Source organism: Anabrus simplex, chromosome 10 (genome assembly GCF_040414725.1).
Source record: "Anabrus simplex isolate iqAnaSimp1 chromosome 10, ASM4041472v1, whole genome shotgun sequence".
Taxonomy (NCBI): domain Eukaryota; kingdom Metazoa; phylum Arthropoda; class Insecta; order Orthoptera; family Tettigoniidae; genus Anabrus; species Anabrus simplex.
In genome coordinates, this window is record NC_090274.1 from 6831725 (window position 1) to 6854141 (window position 22417).

The following is a 22417-nucleotide window of genomic DNA, read 5'->3' on the forward strand; positions in this document are numbered from 1 at the left end:
ACACAGAAATATTCTTCAGTCACCAAGTGAGTTGACTGTGCTGCTAAGGGTGCGCAGCTGTGAGCTTGCATTCGGGAGATAGTCGGCAGATTATGAACATTAAAATAAGAATAATAGTAAACACCACCTTTCCAATACTTATCTTTCCTTATATTTAGGAAATAAACATTACAACAGGCGTTTCACATAACTGTCATAAGCATCATCAGCTGAAATAAATCTTAGCCTAAAGTTAGGTCATGGCCCTGAACGTAGTGTCCTTAAAATATATGGCACCCTAAGAATTAACATTTACATTTAGAAAATCGAATAGGCTTAAAACTAGTGTGAAAAAAACATAGAATATTACAACATGGCTAAGACAAACACACACAATCGTGTTGAAACAGAGGTTTAAAACAGAAAGTACAATACAGAGCTGGTAGTGAAATAATTAAATTCATTAGGATATCATTGCTACCAGTCAGTCAATCAGAATGTTCAAACATAAAACAAGAGCGAAAATATATGAGAGTGTTCATCATGGCTAAGTGAAAAAAAACCCCACGTAATTGTGTTGCAAGAGGTTAAAAACATAAGGTACAACACAGAGCTGGCAGTGTAATAATCAAACTCGTAGCTACCAGTCAGTTAATAAGAATGCTCATACATAAACAATAATGATGTTTATATTCTTTTGAATGTAGAAATAATTAAATCTCACTCTTGTATAGATACATGAGTTGGGCAAGAGAAATCACATATTGTAGCAGACATGGAGTAGTAACACATCTTCCAAAAACAATGGTTAAAGCTGAATAACAGGTGTCTTCATTTTTACTGGGAGTTCAAGATCAAAACGGAAAAAATAAGATGCAAAGTGCATGAACTGAAGTCTGAAAAATGGAAAAAGGAAAAAGATGTACTTGGGCCTTGAAAATAGGGTGTTCAAAATGAGCGTTAACTGGAGACATTAGCTGTTCGAGGGGGTCTGTTAAACGTATGCCCGTTGCTGCGTGTGTTGTATCGGTGTGCTTGCTTAGGCGGAGAGTAAGTTGGGACGGGAAGGGGTAGGCGCAACAATGAGAGTGCTGGAAGGTGGCGGCGGAGTTGTGTTATGGGGAGGGGGTAAGGTGGAATCTGTTATCACAACCGGAGGGATATTTAAAGGTTTATAATTGAAGATTTTTGTGAAATTGTTATGATTTATATTAAAATTAGTGAGTAACTTGGGGACTTGTTCAATTAATGAGCTGTTGTTCTCAGGGACATCATTCAAATTATTATTATTATTATTATTATTATTATTATTATTATTATTATTATTATTATTATTATTATTATTAAAATGTTGATCCAAGAAAATGTATGTGTATTTTCCAATTCAGTCATTAAGCTGCTATTATTTACATATTTTATAATGTGGAGGTTCTGATCAATTGTAGAATAATTGTGGCCAGAACCCCTCATGTGGTTGCTCATGGCAGCCCTGAAGATGGTTTTCCACGGTTTCCCATTTTTACAGCAGGCAAATGCTGGGGTTGTACCTTAATTAAGGTGACGGCCGCTTCCTTCCCACTCCTGGCCCTTTCCTATCCCATTGTCGGCATAAGACATATCTGTGTCAGTGCGATGTAAAGCAACTTGTAATAAAATAAAAATATTCTTCAGTAATCATGGTAGCGAGTTAACTGGCCATTGTGGTAGTTGTTGCAGTTGTTACGTGGTCATCGGTCCCACTTCTCAGGAAAACACTGAGAACATACCATTCGAGTACATGGCGTTTCATATCTACTGGAGTGATACACAATTGAGTTTTTCTGCTAATCCTGTTGTTTGTAAGATGTTCTGCAACAGGTAGTTAAATACGACTCCGTTCTCTTCCAGGTACGAGCTGTTACTTTCGGAGTGTCACCAGTGTTACTTCCAACAACGTGAGGTCTTGCTCAGCTCGAGCGTCCGCTCGGCCATTGCAGACTTGTCCCTCGCCCACAAGGGCGATCACTGTTCCCTCGTTAGGAGCGGCTGTGCCTTCTTGGTGCACATCTGTCAGGATGAGCACCAGCTCTTCTACCAGTTCTTCAGCCTACCAACGCCACAACTCACGTAAGTCTGTGATGAGGTCTTGTGGAAAGGAAAGTGCACACTTTTCAAAATCTCCTGAGCCATTGCTACTTACCTTATTTCATTAAAAAAAAAATAGTAGTTCACACTTTTTTTAACTTTGAAACATATTGATATAGAAACATTTTATAATATTTTCATCATCGTCATCATTGTAATATCATTCTATTATTGAATATTGCACCCACCTCCACCTCTCTCTTGCCTACTTTCTTACCTTCCCCAGCTTTTAAATATTATACTCAACACAAGGCAGAACGTTCCTATTAACTTCCATGCTGCTAAAGCCTAATTCACAGGGGGATATTTTACTGGTGTCAAGTACTCAAAACTTCTAAAAGAACTAGAAAAAATCAAAAGAAAAGCAACTCAATTTGTTCTGGGTGATTTCCGAAAAAATGTTGCAAAGTTTGGGCTGGGAAGACTTGGGAGAAAGGAAATGAGTTGCTCGAGTAAGTGGTTCGTTCCGAGCTGTCATTGGAGAGATGGCGTGGAATGACATTAGTGTACTAATAGGTTTTAGTGGTGTCTTTAAAAGTAGGAAAGATCACAATATGAAGATAAAGTTGGAATTCAAGAGGACAAACTGGGACAGATTTCGTTTATAGGAAGGGGAGTTAGGGATTGGAATAACTTACCAAGGGAGATGTTCAATAAATTTCCAATTTCTCTGCAATCATTTAAGAAAAGGCTAGGATAACAACAGATAGGAAATCTGCCACCTGGGTGAATGCCCTAAATGCAGATCAGTAATGATTGATTGAATGATTGAAGCCAGTACTTTTAATCAGACAGGTAAAACCACACACAAACTGTTTTTAGAAGTGCACATAAACTTCAATATTTTAATATTGCAATTCACTAGTAACTGTCTGTGAATTTGCATTCAGTTTATTGAAGTGGAGATGCCAAGTGCACAAATACAAGCATGCATATTATTGTTGCATGAGTTATATAACTTATTGTTAGAAGCATTTAATTATTATATACTAACAAATATACTAAAAGTGTCGAGAAAAATGCATGTGCTCTGTTTTCGAAAGTCAGGGTTCAGACTGGGCAACTGCTGGAGTCATCAAGTGGACGCAAAAGTTGACAGTGCGGCAACTCAAATTTACTGGCAAGGAAAATTTCAGCTTTACTGTCCTGACCTAGTCGTACGCAGAAAGTTGAAGGAAAGTTGACTTTCTTGAAGTAATTGACTCTTTTAAACTATCACCATGCGAATTAGGCTTAAGAGAAAAATTTGAAGTACTCTTTGACAGGAAAGTTTCAAGTTAACTTTAGCCGACTTCTGCTGTGAACAGCGACTGCTGGGGTGAAAGGGTTAAACGTTAACCTCCAGCTTCGCACCCTCTTGCTCTTCGAGGTTCTGAAGTTGGTCGTCAGCTGGAGCTCAGGTCTAATGAAGCACTCAGCCTTAACGTTAGATAACCACTTCTTTTTCGTTTCTCTTGTCTTGCCTGTCTACCATTCTTTCAGTCTCACAACAAGGCGACAGTGCTATCCTCCACTGGTGAGGGCTGCTACAGAAAATTTTGGATCCATGTCTTTCTTAACCCTAGAACTGGCAATATTATATCTTGTGGTGGCAGCCTTCACTTGTCTAAATAAACTACAAAACATAAGCAAGATATGAAATAAATATACAAAGTTGTATGTATCTACGTGTAGATAATACACTGAAGATTCTCGTGGTGATGCGAAATAAATGTTTTGACTACGAAAATGTACAGTCTGTTCAAAATGTGTAATTCCTAAATTCGGAATAATAATAAGATTTTTGATCATATGAACACAAAACTGGAACGCGTCGCAAACATACAGATCGTATGTATTGTATCTGTAATGCACTAGCAAAAGTTTCATCACTCTGAAAGGTATATTTGTGAAAATATTAGAGACAATGTATTGACGTGCAGTCATTTGGAGACGTGACCTTAGATCGCGTTATTATAGGTTGCTTTATGTGAGGTTCATCATCACTTTCACTTTACAATGCTTGATGAGAAGAAATAGCTGATAAACATTCCAAATCTGACTGTGAATCTGTCAGTTCATTCTCAGTAACCTCAAAGTCAGATCCATCCCTTCATTTTCCAATAAATTTTGCACTACTTCATTACTAATTTTGTGTAATGAAGTGAAGATGCCATATTTAGACACACACTGTTCTAAAACTTCAATCGAATAACAAGATATATACAGAAGTAAATAAGTCACACTGAACAGAAAACTACGAAATAAAATGAAATAGAATAGCAAAGCAGAGCCCGTGAAAGTTTGCAAACACTACAGAAACGGCACTCAAACAGATCGCCGGAAAACTGCAGTCATTTATTTTGGTGATATTGCGCTCATAGAGGTTGTAAATATGAATGAAATTTAACACACGGCTGCTGTGGACATCAAGAACGACAAGAAGTAGACTGTCATGACATTGTTGAAGAAATGAGAAAATTATAAGAAGAAATAGGAACATGTTGAATATTCGACAGCTGTCAGTTCTAGGAAAGACAATATTATAAATGAAGCAAACAGTAAGGAGGCTGGGATCGAGCTTTTAGGAAGACGCAATGGTGGGGACATGTTATGAAGATGAACAGAACGAGAAGTGAAAGGGGAGACGCCAGCTGGTAGGCCAAGGAATAGATGGATAGACACAGTGAAATCTGAGGTCAGCAAGAGGAATGTCAAGTGGGAGGACATCAAGGAACAGAAACTTTACTTTGACACGAAGAAGTGGCGAGCGCTTGTACACCACACCCGGGAAACTTGCAGCTGGAAAGTGATGTCTTTTTTTGTGTGTTTAATCTATGTACTGAAAAGAAAATTAGACCTCGAAAAACAGAAAACGGATGATAGACAAAATGAATTAGAAATTGAACACCTAGCACAGGAATAGCGGAAAAAGAAACTGGCTGTAAAAAGACTGATCCAGGAAGAACAAGAAAAGTGCTGGGATGACTTTACTACAAGGATAGAGGAAGACTGTCAAGGAAGTAGGAAACTACTATACAAAACTGTAAAAGAAATGAATATATAAATATCCTTGCACTGGAAACAGATGATGGTAGCTTAATACAAACAGAGGAAGGGATCAGGGATGAAATGAAGAAGTACTTCAACATGCTGTTAAATCGAGATGGGGGCAACACCACCACCAATGACTGTAGTGTAGATGAAGCCAAAAACAACAAATACCCATTAACATGGCTTGAGGTTGAAACAGCACTAAGGAGCTTGCGAAATAGGAAGTCCCCAGGCTTTGATGATCTCAGCTCAGACATGATAAAGGCAGCTGGAATACCAGGCTTGAATTGGCTATAGAGTATGTTATCAGTGATTTGGGAAAGAAACAAAATTCCAGAAGATTGGAGTAAAGGAGTCATCATCCCACTGTTCAAAAAGGGCAACCGACGGAAATGTGGAAATTACGGAGGGATTACGCTGTTGTCACACTCACTGAAGCTGCTGGAAAAGAGCATAGAAATGAGACTTAGGAAGATAGTGGAACCTTTGCTTGAGGAAGAACAACACGGGATCAGGAAAGGTCGTAGTACTGTGTATCTTATCTTTGCAGTAAAAATGCTGACAGAAACGTACTGGGAATACGGGAAGAAATCTTGTGATTGTATTTGCGGACATAGAAAAAGCATATGATAGTGTTCCTCGAAACAAGATATGGGAATGTCTGGAAGACCTAAAAGTGCCAAAGTACTTAACTGACAAAGTCAAGATGCTATACAAGAAGTGCTACAGCTGTGTCCAGATAGGCAACGGATGATCAAAATGATTTGAAACAAAGAGAGGTGTCCAACAAGGAAGTGCTCTGTCTCCACTCCTGTTCGTAATAGTATTGGACAAGGTCATCAAATCTATCAAGAAAATGGACTGTGAACCAAACACCCTGGTATTTGCTGATGATGTTTTTTTATGCGGAGAGACAGAAGCTGAATTTCAGAAGAAATTTAATGAATGGAACAACACATTCAAAAATTTTGGACTGAAGATGAGCAAAACAAGGAGGTTGTGCTAAATACAGGGAAAGTTACATAAATATTAAACCATAATTCAGGGAGTGGGAAAGTTTTCCGATATAAACAGTTTTCGGGCTCATAAGGGCAGGTTTTACTGTATATCAGAAAGTTTGTATTACCTTCATTAATCCAGGACCGGAGGACCATGTTTGTGGCTCTCGTGACTCAACGGGCATTTGACTGCTTCAGATAACATTAATTATTTTGATGTTTTATTACCACATAACTCCATGTACGCACCTCTTAGTAGTAGTAAGATCTGTACTTCAATGAGGGGGACCATATAACTTACAGTATATAATTATAATAATGAAATAATATCTTCTCTGGAAAATTCATCGTAAGGAGATTACGATTTCAAGTGTAATTTGCAGAGAATCTCTTATGATCTGTAGTAAGATTTTCTCTATGTCGTTAAAAGGAATTTTTAAATTTTGAAGGATAGTGGCTGTGTTATTCATCAGGGTACCTCTGGATCCCAACAGGAGGCCTCTGACAAGCCATCGACCAAAAGGAGTATTATATTTGGCTGATAGATACGGCAGACATGATGCATAAATTGCTTGTTTTTGCAGATGAACATTGTGAGCCCGTTGCAGGTTCCTCTCCAAGTGATTGGTAGGATGTAACACCATTGCTTTATTCTCTTTCTTATTGTTGGCTGTCATGTCCACTCTTCTGCATTGAGTCGTCGGTAGAGACACACTGAACTTCTTCGTGCACCTCCCATCCACGTTGCCACAATTGATGTCCTTACAACAAAACATAAAATATGTCACTGCACGAGTCAAACATGGGTGATTTGCTTGACAATGTGTCAGAACGATTTATAATTAAATATATAATTTAAACTAAGTAAATTGATCATAGTAGGAAATAAAATATTTACTCTTCCCTTGCCTGCAGCTTGGACGTAAACATCTTACTTATAACGTAAAAGATCGCATTTCGTGACAGTTGCATAAATACTTATTCTTATGCTGGCCTCATAACATGTTAACACAGAATCACAGACATTTGCTCATTTCTCAGAAGTTGCAATTTAATTTTACCTTGATATTTGTAGGTCATTTGATTCTTGTTTTGATATAAGTAATTTTGTTTATAGAATAGCTTGTATATTTTGCTCCTGTTATCTTTATTTGTGACCATTAAACACCAGACAGTGTAGTTTCAGCCTCATCTGGTCCTAGATATTTCCCTACATGCCAGTGTAAGAATAATTAATCAGTATTTTTGTCTAGAGTTAGCCCATAGCATGTAACTGAATTCAACTCCTTCATTTTCCCTGACATTGCTGCTTGCAAGCATAATATAATTTATTTTTTTCCAGAAATTTCCTGGAGGGGCTGTGTACGACCTTGTACGACATGTTACGTCCTTACATCATCCACATCAATCACTTGGAGACGCTGGCCGAGGTGTGCAGCATCCTCAGGCTGGAGATGTTGGAGGAACACGTTCACAACAACCGTATGTGGTATATACCATATTTACTTGTACATTGTCAGTTCTCGACATCTTTCTAGTGCTATTTCTGCACAGTGGCACGGTGTGCTTCCGTTGTTTATAGATACCGATGGCAAATTGAGAGTCACCAGCATGTTATTATGTATTTATTTATTTAATTATATTTCTAAAATAATAATCCATCCGATAATAAAATCCATGAAAGAACTTTGCAAAGAGCCTAACACTCTCCTAATATTTGCAGATGTTCTGATCTGGGTAGAAAATGAGGCAGAAGGATAGAGAAACTAAATCTCTGAAATGGCAAGTTTAAAGAATATGGAATAAACATCAGTAAAACAAAAACTGTTGAAATGACTATCAAACATTTTCCTGGAGGGGACTCTGTCACAGTCTGTTTCTGACTTCAAATACCTTAGAAGTAATTCAAAAGATAACACAGTAGACCAAGAAATACTTAATAGGACTCAGAAACCTTCTCAGTTTTATTTTCAGGTGAGAAATCTACTCTGTGATGATAAGATGCGACAGAAAGCAAAATTGACAATGTTTTATACCTACTTCCTTCCAGTCCTGACCTATGTGCCCTACGTAACAAGGCTAATAGTAAAATCCAGTCAACAGAACAATGAACCAAAAGACCAGGAAGGACAAGATTAGGAATGAAGGAAACAGGAAGGAGGCTGGCATGTTATGAGGATGGACAAAACGAGAACAGCAAGGAATTAATTTGACGGAGAAGTGAAAAGGGAGAGTCCTGTCGGGAGATCAAGGAATAGATGGATAGATATATTGAAATCAGAGGTCAGCAAGATGAATGCCAGGTGGGGGGACATAGAGGAACAGGAACCATACTTTGACAGGAAGAGGTGGCGAGCGCTAGAGTACACCTTCCAGGAAACTGGAGCTGGAAAATGATGATGATGATGACCATTCCATCATTGAGAAACTGGTTGTCATTTTGTTGTTGGCCATGGGATGATGAAGATATGTTTAGTGGAGCATAGTGCAGGAGCTGGAGGAGGAAGCATGGATACAGGATTCTACTTACTCTGAGATTAGTGTAGGATGTATTATTGTTATATTCTCTTTATTTAGTTTTGCTTAATTTACTTTTCTCATTTTCGTGTCACATGTTTGTGTTTTCAGTTTTTAACATCTTTGTAGGACTTGTTATTTTCAAGGTATTACCTATTACAAGTGATGTGTGCCACAACTATTGCGTTGGCCATTTTCGCAGCATTACAACAGTGGCAACACAGGTGAGGTGTTGGTCATGTGGCATGGTCTGTTCCAAAGGAAGACTTCTCTGATAATGGTGGTTTGAATTTTTTTAAATACACTCTTGTTCGTCACCAGACGTTTCGCAGTACGCGAGCCTTCCGAGTGGGAGGTGACGATGCCATATTAGCTCCAGTTAAGATGTTCCTTGTTCAGTCGTATGTGTGTTACGAAATAAACAGCAAGATCATCAGACGAATGAACGACGGGAGATATTGGGTTCGAATCCCACTGTTGGCAGCCCTGAAGATGGTTTTCCGTGGTTTCCCATTTTCACACCAGTCAAATGCTGGGGCTGTACCTTTATTACTGCTTTTCTCACACCTAGCCCTTTTGCATCCCATTGTTGCCAGAAGACGAATCTGTTTCGGTGCAATGTTAAAATGTTAAAAGAAAAAAAAAAAACTCATTATGGTACATACCTATGCATAAAATGTAGCCCTCGGTAAGTGTTTGTATGTTATAGTTTGTAGCAAAACATCAGGTTTATAATTAGAAGCCATACTTTGAAATTAATCTTCCCCCACCCAAACCCAGGAATCCCCTGGGTTTCGCAGTGGATCATTGACCTTTGGAGACTTCTGAGGTACTTCTGGCTCTTTGTCGTGATCCACTTTGACAGTCATGTAGTGGGCTCCCAACACCCAGGTTTCAGTGTGGCCTCCACTTCCTGCTGGATTTCAGCGGCATTTGCTCAACAGGAGAACCATCATCCAACTAAATTAGCTGCTTCGCCCGAAGCTGTTGGATCGTTTCCAGAGTCGGGTTGTTGACCACTATCAAACACTTGCCATTGAGTCCCTGGCCTTAGGAGGTAACTCTGGCCAGACTTACCGTATTTACGCAAATAATCCTTGCTAACTTTAGGAAGGCTGATTTTGAAAGAAAAAATGCCAACATTGACGCAAATAAAACTCGCACCTCAATTTCGTGCCTCTTCTTTTTTTTTAAATGTGCAGGTATTATTCGCGTAAATACGGTATTATCATATAATTCGTTCTTTCTTTACTTTGATAAGTATTAAACACACAATCCTTAGCAAAATAATATTTCATTCACCTCAGTAGTTTTATTAAGAGTAAATGCTCTTTACAGTATATAATTTGGACAAATGGCTTAGGAATGATTGTCGTTTCAGTTAACGCGCAGGAGTGGCATAAAGAGCGTATGGGAGAAGGGGCACGCTACAGGCAGGCAGCTGGATACAGCCGCACTGAGCTACGTACGTACATCAAGGGGGGAAAAAACTAGTAAAATTGTCTGGAAAGAAATCTTACAAGGTCCATCACTCTCCAGCTCCTGCCAGGTCGGGGTATTGATGGCACTTCTTTTCCGGTGCCACTCTTTCAGTGATTGTATTCCAGTCCATCCATCTTGCTTTGGGCCTCCCTCTTGCCCTCTTTGCTTCTATCTTAGTCTCTAACACTTGTATCCTTCCCTCCTCCATACTCATAACATGTCCAAACAATCTCAATTTATTCTCCTCCATCCTATCTCTTTTCTGACCTCAACATTTCTTACTCTGTCTCTCCTTGTCTTCCCTACCACACACCTCAGGAATTTCATCTCACTGGCCCAAATTTTACTCTCATTTCTTGCTGTCAAAGTCCAAGTCTGATGCGTATGTTAATAGAGGGGTATAGTGCATCTTGTACATTATCTCTGTACATTTCATAGGAACTTCTCTGCTCCACACCAGGTTCCTTATATTCTGGTAGAACGTATTTCCTACATGCGCCCTTCTGCTGATCTATCCCTATGAATTCAAAATTGTTTCCATGCGGTGCAACTCCGTCAGTCGTGGAGTTAATCCATTTAAACTTAATATAAGAGGTTTATTGCAGCTATTAGCCATTAATCAAAATCAGTTATAGTTAAAATGAAAGGTTATTCATGACATAAGTCCTTACGAGACCCTTGTCTCCTATTACACCACTCGGCGTGATGTCGCTCACATTTCTGTCTATGTAGTTCACAGATGCACTTTAAGGCTGGCTCGTGGAAGGTTTTGGTTTTGTATACTCAAGAGTGGAATCTGTGTACTGAGAAACGAGTTATCATATGTCAAAGATCATAGTCTGAAGATGTCATGGCTTCAGTTGCATAGAGCTTAGACCACATTTCTTTCTTCTTGGCTTGTAGCTCTTAGCAGGTGTTGGTAGGCGTATCTGTAGTCTTATATTCTCTATATAAAAGAATTCTTTGGCTAATTATTCAGTTTTTCTTGTCTGATACTCTTGCTGTTTGTCTTAACGGTCTACCTTTTACATTCCAGCCGATCCATTGGAAGCGTTTGGTCGTGTGGCGTGGCAGCTGTTGCAGGACGTCCAGGAGCGGTTGGTGTTCCGGGCACATTGCTACCTCCAGTCTGATATTCTTCAGTATCACCCAGCTCCTGGAGATCTGGCATATCCTGAAAAACTGGAAATGATGGAGGTGAAATATTAAAATCCTCTGTACATAGGATAATCGCTTGGAAATCAACTTGAAAAGAAAAAGATAATTGGAGTAATATTTCATAAGACGTGGTCAACGTTTAGCTTGTTGGCGTGTGCACGTGATGCTCTCAGGCTTGGGAATACAATGGAAAGCAGGTTTTTCAGTCTGTTGACACTTTTGCAAAATTAAGAAATACTAGAAAATACCTGGATAAGAAACCTTGTAATTAATAACAGAATGATATGTTTTGTACCTGAAAGAAAATCTTCAGATACTATTACTTTTTACGTTTAAATTTTTATACCGTCATCATCATCAATGTCCCACTCCAGTCGCCCGGGTGTGGTTAACAAGCCTCCTCCACTCCTTTCTGTCCTTGCACATTTCCTGTTCCATTACTTCCGCCACATCCAATCCAGCTTCTCTAATGTCCTTCCAAATCTGATCCATCCACCTTCTTCTCGGTCTTCCCACTGGTCTCTTTCCCTTAACTTCTCTTTCCAATTCCCTTCTTGCTACGTGTTCCTTTTCCATTCTTTTTACATGTCCGAACAATCTCATTCTTGATTTCTGTATGTTCTGTACTAATGAGTCTGTATTTAGCTCTTCTCTGATTTTAATATTTTGAATTCTATGTCTTTTTAACTGATGTTCTTAAAATTTGTATACAGTATAACCCCGATTTTGCATGACCTTGATTAACGTAAACCCAGTCCCGAAAATTATTCCATAAGAGGAATGCAATTTTATATTTGATTTAACGTAATTCACAATATGGCAAAACCCGCTTTTAGCGTAAAGGAAATGTAAAAATTCTCAAATATTTATTTCTATTCGTTTTAGTTATGGGACATTAAGAACCTATGAAAAAGATGTTAAAAGCTTGCTGAGGAGGATTCAAGGCAGAGTAGGAATTTAGAGCACAGGCACTTAGGGCTAAAGTGAGATGTCGGACCCAGATGCACGTCCGACCACGGCCGCTGTAGCAGAAGAGAACCCCCGTTTTAATGACGTTGTTATAAACTTCGAAAATTCCTATATTAATCTGTGCAATATCCTTCGGTTACAATCAGAACTCTTTTACTGATACATCCGTTATTACTGACAAATTTAGGCGTGTTAGATTTTATCTGTTATAAATATTCATACACCTTGCCACGTATATGACTCTACTCCGCAGTCCAATGCCAATGTTGACGCGCAAACTGTAATTATCGAGCTGCTCTGTGGGGGGAAGGGGGGTAAGCTGTGGACCAGTTGCAGTTCTTCTTGAGATCTACTTGGAGTCTTCCTCGCAGTCACAGTGACATTTCTTACTGCCTAGAGTAGATTTCTGGCTTGGACAATGGTGGTTTGGCGTTCCGTCAAGACTTGGATGACCAGAAACCTTTCATCCCTAGCAGATGTAGACCTCCGGTCATCTGTGGTAGGTATCGAGTTCACGAAATTGTCTGAGAACATGATGGACACTTCCATATGATGCATCATTAGCATTAGCCGCATAACAAATGCTCCTTCCGTCATTCACCAATGCCACTGCTTTTGTAACATCTTCTGAGCTAAGAGGCTTCTTAACTTGTCAAATGTGAAAGAGAAAGTGAAAAATTTTTTTGTGTGTGCCAGATATTGTGTGTCTCTCTCTCTCTCACACACACACGCACGCATGCACACACTCTCTCTCTCCGTGCCAGTATCGTAAAACTTAAAAAGGCCGTAATTGCTAGTCGATGCAATAAAATTTAGTACCTGGTTATTGGATTGATGAACTGAATGCTGTAGCACACATGTTGTATTACTAAACAGCGATGATTATTCTGGTAGTGGACTGTAGTTTGGTTATGCACGTGATTAGACCATAGGGTCAAGTCATTCACCAATATTACACGCAATAAAACTTTTATTACAATTATACATGATTAACAAAATGCACAAAAACTATTTACACGTTACACAATAAAATGAAATGCCTGGATGGCTATCGATTAAGTTTGAGGCCATGTGGCTGTGAACGCGTGTCTAGACGACATTGGTCTGTGTTGTTCTGTAGTTGCCAGAAACCAGATGCATTCTGGTCACTCAAACGAGATGCGGACAAGAGCGTGCGCTCTATAAATTTTCTAAGAGGAGGAAACACTAGTACTTATGGGTGGAAAGCAGCTCTTTAAATTGATTTATGATCTCTAACTATCATATTCTTTTTCAAAACTGCACAATACATATTAGAAAATGCTTTAATGTATAAAAATGAATGTAATTAAAGGAACAATTCCCTCTAATAATTGTGTTTAACAATTACGATTTTGTTTTTACAAAGTGATCCACCTTTTTTTGTCCGCCAGTTGTTTTAACACCTAGGTACTTACAGTAATTACCATGACGTACTACCACCCCCATCAACAAAACTTGTTTAATATTATTGATTAAGAATGGGTTGTTATTGTGAACAAGTGTAAAAGCGTTTGATATAAAAATCTGATTTTACTGCCTTAACCCTCTTAGTGACATGCTCTTATGCTGAGAATGAGCCAAGAATGCCAGCTGATTAGTAGCATTTTGCAAGTACCTATAAAACACCACGTAAATTATTTTGAATATTTTTACTTCAAACTTGCAGGAAATGTTGAAGATGGTATGTACTTACTATTGACAATGATTACAATACTGTGAAATTAAAAAAAAAGATCTTAACACTTTGAAAACAAGGAAATCAAATTTCAAAATTAGCAATAAAAATAATTCATATTTAAAACTACAGATAAAATGTGGTAATCCCTCTGCTATGCCAAGTGAGTAAACACAGAAAATTTGAAAAGTATTTGTTTGGTAGTTCAGTAGGTAATTACCGTTTCGTAACTGCTAGTCGCCACCTGACCGGAGAAACACATGAAATTCAGAAATCCAAGGTGTGTAAATAAATGAACAAAAGGTCCGCGTAATGATAAGATTAGAAACTACATTCTTTATTCTATGGAAACAAAACATAAGATATTGCCATCTGTCTTCCATAATCCTGCTAAATGGAGATAGTAAGGCGCACTGTTCAAATGATGATATATCATTGCTGGCACTTTATGCACAAGTACCAAACAATGGTATATCGTTTTCTGGCTTCCTAAAGGTTAATAAATATCAAACTGTTTTTTGACTTACCTTATTGCACTCCGTCTGTTGTACGTCCTCGTTGTGTTAAGTTTTCTTTTCTGGGTATTTTCTAATATTTTCGTGTAATAGTTTTGAGAGACTGGTGGGTAAACTTAAATGTTAAAAGTTAACAAGTCAAAACTTGAAAAGAAAATAGCTTACAATTACATTTTTTTTTTTTAAACATAAAAAAGGATAGGAGAAGTGCATTAAAATCTCATGGCATGTTTCTTCTTATTCTAAGTCAAGACAGGTGGAAACTCGACCTCTAACTGAATTTGCTGTGTTAGCTATTCTACAAGGACGTTCGACAAACTCTTGGGGTCTTGTCAGCCCACGTGTCCCGCTCACCGCCAAGTTAATTTTGCAACTCTCTGCAGGATGTCTGTCATGTATATTGTTCTTTTTATCTCTTCTGATTTGAGGCTAACACCCTGTGTGTCCCTTTCCATTGCTCTTTCTGTGGATTGTAGTTTACAAGCACTTAACTGCATCAGAGTTGCAGTTTCTAGATTGGAAATTGTTACTGATATGGATATTGGTCTTTACGAAGTCCAGTATATCTTTGTTGATCAAAAGTAATGGAAGCTACGTGAATGCTCTCCTACTCGGCCCCTTCCTCACTCACTCTGTTATGAATTTCTGTGGTTTGATCACTCACTTCTAGCTTCATCTTTTTGGCCGAGTTTATTATTATTCTTTCTGATAATTGTGGAAGCTTATCTCTCCTGCATCTTATATGAAAGTATTAAAGAACAATTAGAAGAAGAGCTAGGAGAATACCAGGGAGGTTTTAGACCACGGAGTGGTTGTGCTGAGCAGATCATTACTCTCAGATTAGTTATGGCATATTACAAGAAACGAAATAAGGCGCTGTCACTAACATTAGTAGATTCTAAGAAGGCATATGATTGCTTACATAGGCCTTCAATATTACAAATTTTAAGGAATTTTGAAATCCATCCAAAACTAAGTAAACTTACAAAACTTACTTTAACTTATACTAAATAAAAAAATAAAGTTTAGAGGGGAAATTTCTGATCCATTCATGAATAAAACTGGTTTAAGACAAAGTGACTGTTTAACTGTGGATTAGAATATGTAATGAGAGAATGGTTCAAACAGAATCCTAAAAACATAAAAATTGGAAGTTCTAAACAAAAAATTAGTTTTGAACTGTTTGGAACTTGCTGATGACCTTGCATTTATTATCCAACAATATTCAAGAAACTGAGCATCAAATCAGATCTCTGCAGGAAATAGCACAGAAAATATGACCCAGAATTTATTTGTGAAAAAACTGAAATCACTCGAAAAAAAAAAAAAAAAATTAACATGGAATCAAAAGTGTTGATAAATTTAAGTATTTAGGTGAAGTTATAATCTAATGAAAAACCAACGTCGCAAAATAGAATAAATAAATTAAATAAAGTGAATCATGTCACTAAGAACAGTCACACAGCCAGAGGTGACTTTCTCAAAACTGCTAATACAGGTGAAATAAATAAGAAAGAAGAATGATAATCTGTGATAATAAACAGTATCGGTCATTTTAGAATAGCTACAAATAACAAAGTTTATAAGGAAATCAAACCAGCATTGAGCACAGTTAGAAAGAAATGCATCTCATTTTTTGGGCAACTTATTAGAACTCCAGAAATTAGAATTAGTAGAAGAGAATAGAAAATTTATGGAATAGCAATACCAGGATTAAATAGATCACAGAAATTAAGAATGATATTAATGAAGTACAAATAACACTAAATGATCTCAAGAACAAAAAAAAAAAAAAAAAATAAGATTCTCGACTCACATGTATTGGTGTATAAAATTAATAAATTATTGAAAGGGCATAAAGCTTGGTTGAGTGACCAGCAACAAAGAACTGAAAGTTCTAGGGAAGAATTAATCCATGCTAGATGATTAACAGCCAAAGAAATCACGAGGGTTAAGAGGAACCATCAGAAGTAAACATTAAAATCTATTGATGAAGCTTTCAATTGCCATAAAACAAGAGACTATTATAGGACATTTAAACAATACCAAACAAATTATACTCCCCCTACTCTTCTGTTGAAGGATACAAATGGAAAGGTGACCCATAATGATTATGACAACGCAATAATTTTGGCTGAATACTTGAAAACACTACTTAATAGTGATGAATCTGAAGATTATTTTGTATTTGATCTGTATCTGAGAAATAAAACACCCCTGGAAAAGATCATACCACTGGTTTACGATGAAGTGTGTGCAGCTATTGATTCACTTAAAAAATGTTAAGCGGTGGGAGAGAATCAGCCAGTAGCGGAACTTTGGAAGAATGAAAATGTACAGACAATTCAGAATGTATATAAACATCTCAATGACATATGGAATACCAAAAAATTGCCTGAGGAATGGAATGTTGCAATTATACACCCACTGCATAAAAAAGGCGATAGATCAGATCCTAGTAATTATCAAGGAATATCTTTGCTGGTTTTCACTTATAAGATTTTTTCTAAGATTTTATATTCCAGAATTTATGAACAACTTGATAGAGAATTTGGTGAATATCAGGGTGGTTTTTGTCCAGAAAGAAATTGTCCAGATCATATTATCAGTCTGAAATGGATTGTAAAATATCAGTGGATTAGGAGCAAAAATTTAGTGATCACTTTTGTTGATTTTCAAAAAGCTTATGATAGTCTCCATTGTGAATCATTATTGCATATCCTTACTGAATTTGGTTTACATCGGAAGCTTGTTAACCGTATTGCGGTCACTCTTAGAAATACAAAATCTAAAGTTAGGTTCAGAAATGAAATCTCTGAGGCATTTGAAATTCAATATTGGTCTTTGACAGGGAGATGGATTGTTCCCGTTGTTGTTTAATTGTGTGCTGGAAAAAATTATGCGTGAATGGAATAAGGTATGCCCACCGACTGTTAAGATTGGAAGAAATATTGAACTAAATTGTCTCGCATTGGTTAATGATTTAGCATTATTAGCAATAGTATTGAAGAAGCTAAATTTCAAGTAGAGCAATTGGAACGATTAGCAGCGAAGGTTGGGTTGAACATTTCTTTGGAGAAAACAGAAATGATGCCATCTTTTCAAGTTGACATTTCACATATTATGTTAAATAATACTCAAAAAATAAAGATTGTAGACAAATTTAAATATCTTGGCGACATTATAACTTGGAATGCTAATGGAAAAGCATCCATAGATAGTAGAACTCAAAAATTGAGACATGCACAACAAATTACCTGGCCGAGTTACAAGAAACAGTCTCTTTCGATTAATGCTAAATTTTGACATTATTACTCCATCGTAAAGCCAGAAGCGACATATGCAAGTGAAACATTATTTAAACTGCATACCCAATCAATAACAGACAAACTGCAGAAGGCTGATAGAAGAACTCTTCGGGCAATTATTAATAAAAACACCAGATTGATGGCCAGTGGAGACTTTTGCCGAATTCAGTACTTTACAAGGAAAATTAATCCATCATTGACACGATGCAAAAACAGAGGATTGCATTCTTTGGACACATATACTGCTTACCAAATACTAGACTCCTGAAACAATTTTTTATTTCTTTTGGAATAGTAAAACAAAAAAAAACCCATTGTTTAAAGAAATACAAATGGATTTAGATGAATTGAAAATTACTAAAGATCAAATTGAAAATAGAGAAGAGAAACGGAATATAAATAACAAGTACACAAGACTGTCACTAAAAATATCGCAGCGTAAGAATGAAGTTTTGGGAAAGGAAAAGTGTCAAGTGTTAAGAGCTGAACTTATTCTTTGAAGACTTTGATTTTGAGTTTGATTTTGGTGCTCCAGCGTGGGGATAAACAGTATAAATAAATAAATAAATAAATAAATAAATAAAAGGACAAAAGGTTGAGTGTTTTCAACTGAAGAAAGAATGTTGGCATCTGAGAGGTTGAAGAAATATTGGAAGGAAAGAAAACCTAAATTTTCCTTGTATAATTGACTTGAGTGGTCCTATGTTGACCACAAAATGTTACAATAACAAATCTTTGTTCCGTAGGTGGTGGCTGGCTGAGGGGAAAAGTCCCCTGGCCAGAACACTGCTCTGGGTGCTACTGTTCTCTGAACATGCTTTTCTTTTTTTTGCAATTGGTGTCATTGATGTTAGGGCGGTGGCCCCCAGTTTCTTCCTCAAAATTCTTGTGGCAATTTTTCTGTGGGGCTGTTCTATGGATCTTGCGTTGCATTGGTGGTTGTTCTCAGAAGGGTTGGTGGTAGTCAAGTGGTATTCACTGGACAAACACGCCTGAGCCATTACAGTCACTGTTTTCTTTTTAAAAACGTTTTCATCCATGGATATGTAATGGTTGCACCTTTCTCAATACAGTGGCATCTGGAATACCTTGAACTTGGTCTTCATTTCAGACCCATACAGGAATAATAACAATAATTTTTATTATTGATGTCTGTTAACCTAATAATGGTTTTAATTTTACTGAAGACCTGGGTGTCAAGCTGTGTTATTGGGTTTTTCTACTCTTTTCAAAATTACACAGTGTTTTTTTTCTTGCAGAGTATAGCACAGTCTCTCCAGGAACAGGCGAACCAAGCTCTTAGGAGATCAGAGTCGAGGACGTCGCTGGCCTCCGTCGGCTCGGCAACATCACAGGAAGTGGCTCGCATTAACAGTGACAACGCTGTGGATCAGCCGCGATCAAGAACAGGAAGTGAGTGAACTTGTTTGGACAGGAATGTTTGAGTACCCCCTCTGTGGCACAAGCCCGAAGCACAAACAGTTGTCATATTTGAAAATTATGGCGGTTTGTGTGTCATACTAAGAGTTGGTTCTCAATAATCTTCGTTCCACCAAGGATACCTGCTAGTAGTACTGTAGGTACAGACATATCTTTGAAAATAATCTTCTTAGAATATAGAAAAAGGCCAGTAAACATTACCAGACTCGGTAGTTATACACTAAAAAATCTTCAAATATGCATGATAATTCTCCTGAATACGAACGTATGTTTTCTCGTAATTGTTGAAACATATGCCTGGCATCTCAGGTGACCGTACAGATCCAAAATACAAATAAAAGTTAAGGTTACAATTTTCTGTGTAGAAAACAAACAAGAATTATTGTGAACTTTGATTATAAAGATGATTGTGTAAAAAAGTGAACGTGTACCGAGTGACTGGCCACATGGTTTGAGTTGCGTAGCTGTGAGCTTGCACTGTGGATATAGTGGGTTCAAACCGCACTTTCGGCAGCCCTGAAGATGGTTTTCTGTGGTTTCCCATTTTCACACCAGGCAAATGCTGGGGCTGAACGTTATTTAAGGCCACAGCCGCTTCCTTCCCTATTTCATCATCTCCATAAGACCTATCTGTGTCGGTGCGACGTAAAGTCAATTGCGAGTAAAATATTTCATTTATGTGTGAATGTTCATAGTGTTTATAAAACCAGTTTCAAATGTATGTTTGTTTTCTGCTGTAACATAAATAGCCATTTTCAGGGTGGGTGTTCTTTCTGTTGCAGACTCCCCTGCCGATCTCCACGGTATGTGGTACCCTACTGTGAGGCGGACGCTGGTCTGTCTGTCTCGCCTGTACCGCTGTGTGGATAGGCCTATTTTCCAGGGGCTGTCTCAGGAAGCACTCACCATGTGCATCGAGAGTGTAGCGTCTGCATCACAAGCCATCACTCAGCGCAAAGTGAGTTGGTTCACAGGCTGTATAAACTCGAACCTTAAGTGTTGTACACAGGGTGGTTGGAAAGCACGTGAGCATTGGAAGGTTGGTCATGCTTTTGTGGCGCTGCAGTACAGGGTGCACCTTGGCCTTTCCATCACGGTCACAATCTGTCTGGCTTCTGCTCTTCGGATTTTAATAACTTAGGTTTTTTTTTTAAACGTGAAAAGGATATTAACTTCAGGCCTAACCCCCAACGTGGGGGTCTGGATCATCACCTTAGACCTGTCCGGCTTGAACGGCCCTACCAGGAGCTTATCTCCCGCTGGCATAGCTCTAAGGATCATTTGAACATGCAAGCCTCCAAAACACACAGCAAAATGTAGGTGGTGATACCATTGGGAGGCATGCTGATAAATAATATGAAAAAAATAATTCAGCATCTCATGCCTTTTTTTTCCCCCTTATTGAAAGCGACTGTACTCTGTATTCTGCTGACTTGCTAGGCCTAACGCATAAGAGGATTTTCTTTCAGGGTTTACTCCCTTAACCTTTGAGAATGCCTTCCTCGTCCTACAAGGCAGCAGGTTCCATTTGTACACCCCAGAAGGATGGGTTGCCTCTTCCGCCATCTCCACCGTACCGAAGTCCATCTTCTCCGCCGTACATGCCGTTGAGGTCTTCATCCTTAACCCAGGGCAAGGGCCCTCCATATTTATGACCCCTGGAGAGAGGGTGTCCCTGTATTTTAAAACCCTCAGGAATTGGGCTACCTGTTGGTCCGTGGGTTGTATTGGTTATTTCAACCAGCCCTACATACTGTAGGGGCCTCCTATCCGCCACCTGGGACACGCTCTGTAGGGATCAGTGGTTACTTATTGGAAGTTAACCCCACTCACAAGGAGGAAGGAAGGAAGACGACCCGTGGGAAGGCCACGAAGGAAATGGATAGACTTAGTTAAGAATGATGTACTGCTGAGAGGTCATGATTGGTGCAAGTTGGTGGAGGACGAATGGTACAAGAACAGGATGAGATGGAGGAGGCTCATATACCACACCCGGAAAACTGGAGATGGTTTAGGATGATGATGACCTCATGCCATTGTCATTTCATCAGCTGCCAATCAGGCAAATTCAAATGGGTTTGTGAGGTGGTGTGGCTTGAGAACGCCAATCAAAGGAAAAAGAACAAAATGGACCGGGGAGCGATTCAAACACAGACCTCCGAGCTGATAAAATCGCACCGTAGTAGCAAGTGCACTACGGTGACACTGGCTGAAACCCACAGTGTGTTTGTGTGTTTTTTAAAAATGCTAATTTTTTTGGCATGACCCTGAGGCCGGTCTTAAGTCACTTGCAGATTTAGCAGTACCGCCTCGCAAAACCCATTTGAATTTGCCAGCGAAGCAATCTGATTGGCTAACTTCAGAAGCTAATAAAATGACAACGGCGCGAGATACTGAATAATTTTTTTCTGAATTATTTATGAACACAACCTACCCTCTAACGCTCATACACCTTGTTCACGTTGTTTCCATCCAAGAGATAGGAACGTGAAAATGCACACATAATAGGACAGACAGTGTGCGAAGAGGGAGCGTTAGAAGGAGAAGTCAAGGACAACATTAAAACACAGAAGTACAAGGACAGGCTCTCGTCTGATCACTCCCAGTTCTTCTACATCCATCTCTTCTCACCCCCTGGTGAACTCGTTTCTGCTTCCCAGCATCAGTACTCTTTGAGGGACAGAGGGAGTTGGCTGTGCAGTTAGGGTTGCACAGTAGTGAGCTCGCATTCAGGATAATACCAATGCCTGCAGCCCTGAAGATAGTTTTGTATGGTTTCTTGGTTTAGTGCAGAATTAAACAGGTAGGGAAAAAATGAAAGAATAACCTAAAAAGAGACATTAAAAAATTGCTCCAAAATTTTTGACAACACACAATGGTCGAATAGAGAAAGTAAAAGAAATTCATATACCTGGGAGGAATAATTAAAGAAAATGGCTCAGAAAAATCCGTTGTAGAGGAAAGATTACACAACAAGCGTATGGCATCACTAAGAATTTTTACAACAAGAAGTGCTTATCTAAAAATCCTAAAATAAAGCACTACAGTACAGCGATGAAACCAGGATGTCTTTACGTAAGTGAATGTCTAGTTTTGATCTGTGGTTTAGATAAACTGGAAGTAGTGGAAAGAAGGATCATGAGAAAAATCTTAGGTCTAATGAAAACAACAGAACAATGGAAAGTAAGAAGTAATAAG

At 38.4% G+C, this 22417-nt stretch overlaps 1 protein-coding gene across 2 annotated transcripts in view; it reads left to right on the forward strand.

The window, feature by feature from the left end:
* Cog3 (conserved oligomeric Golgi complex subunit 3) overlaps positions 1 to 22417 on the forward strand; it is an 83537-nt gene that overhangs the window by 27473 nt on the left and 33647 nt on the right. For both annotated transcript variants that reach the window (XM_067155072.2, XM_067155071.2), the window contains exons 7-11: positions 1867 to 2085; positions 7477 to 7616; positions 11170 to 11330; positions 19039 to 19192; positions 20002 to 20177. In XM_067155072.2, coding sequence (XP_067011173.1) covers positions 1867 to 2085; positions 7477 to 7616; positions 11170 to 11330; positions 19039 to 19192; positions 20002 to 20177 — 850 coding nt within the window. The remainder of the gene's footprint in view (positions 1 to 1866; positions 2086 to 7476; positions 7617 to 11169; positions 11331 to 19038; positions 19193 to 20001; positions 20178 to 22417) is intronic.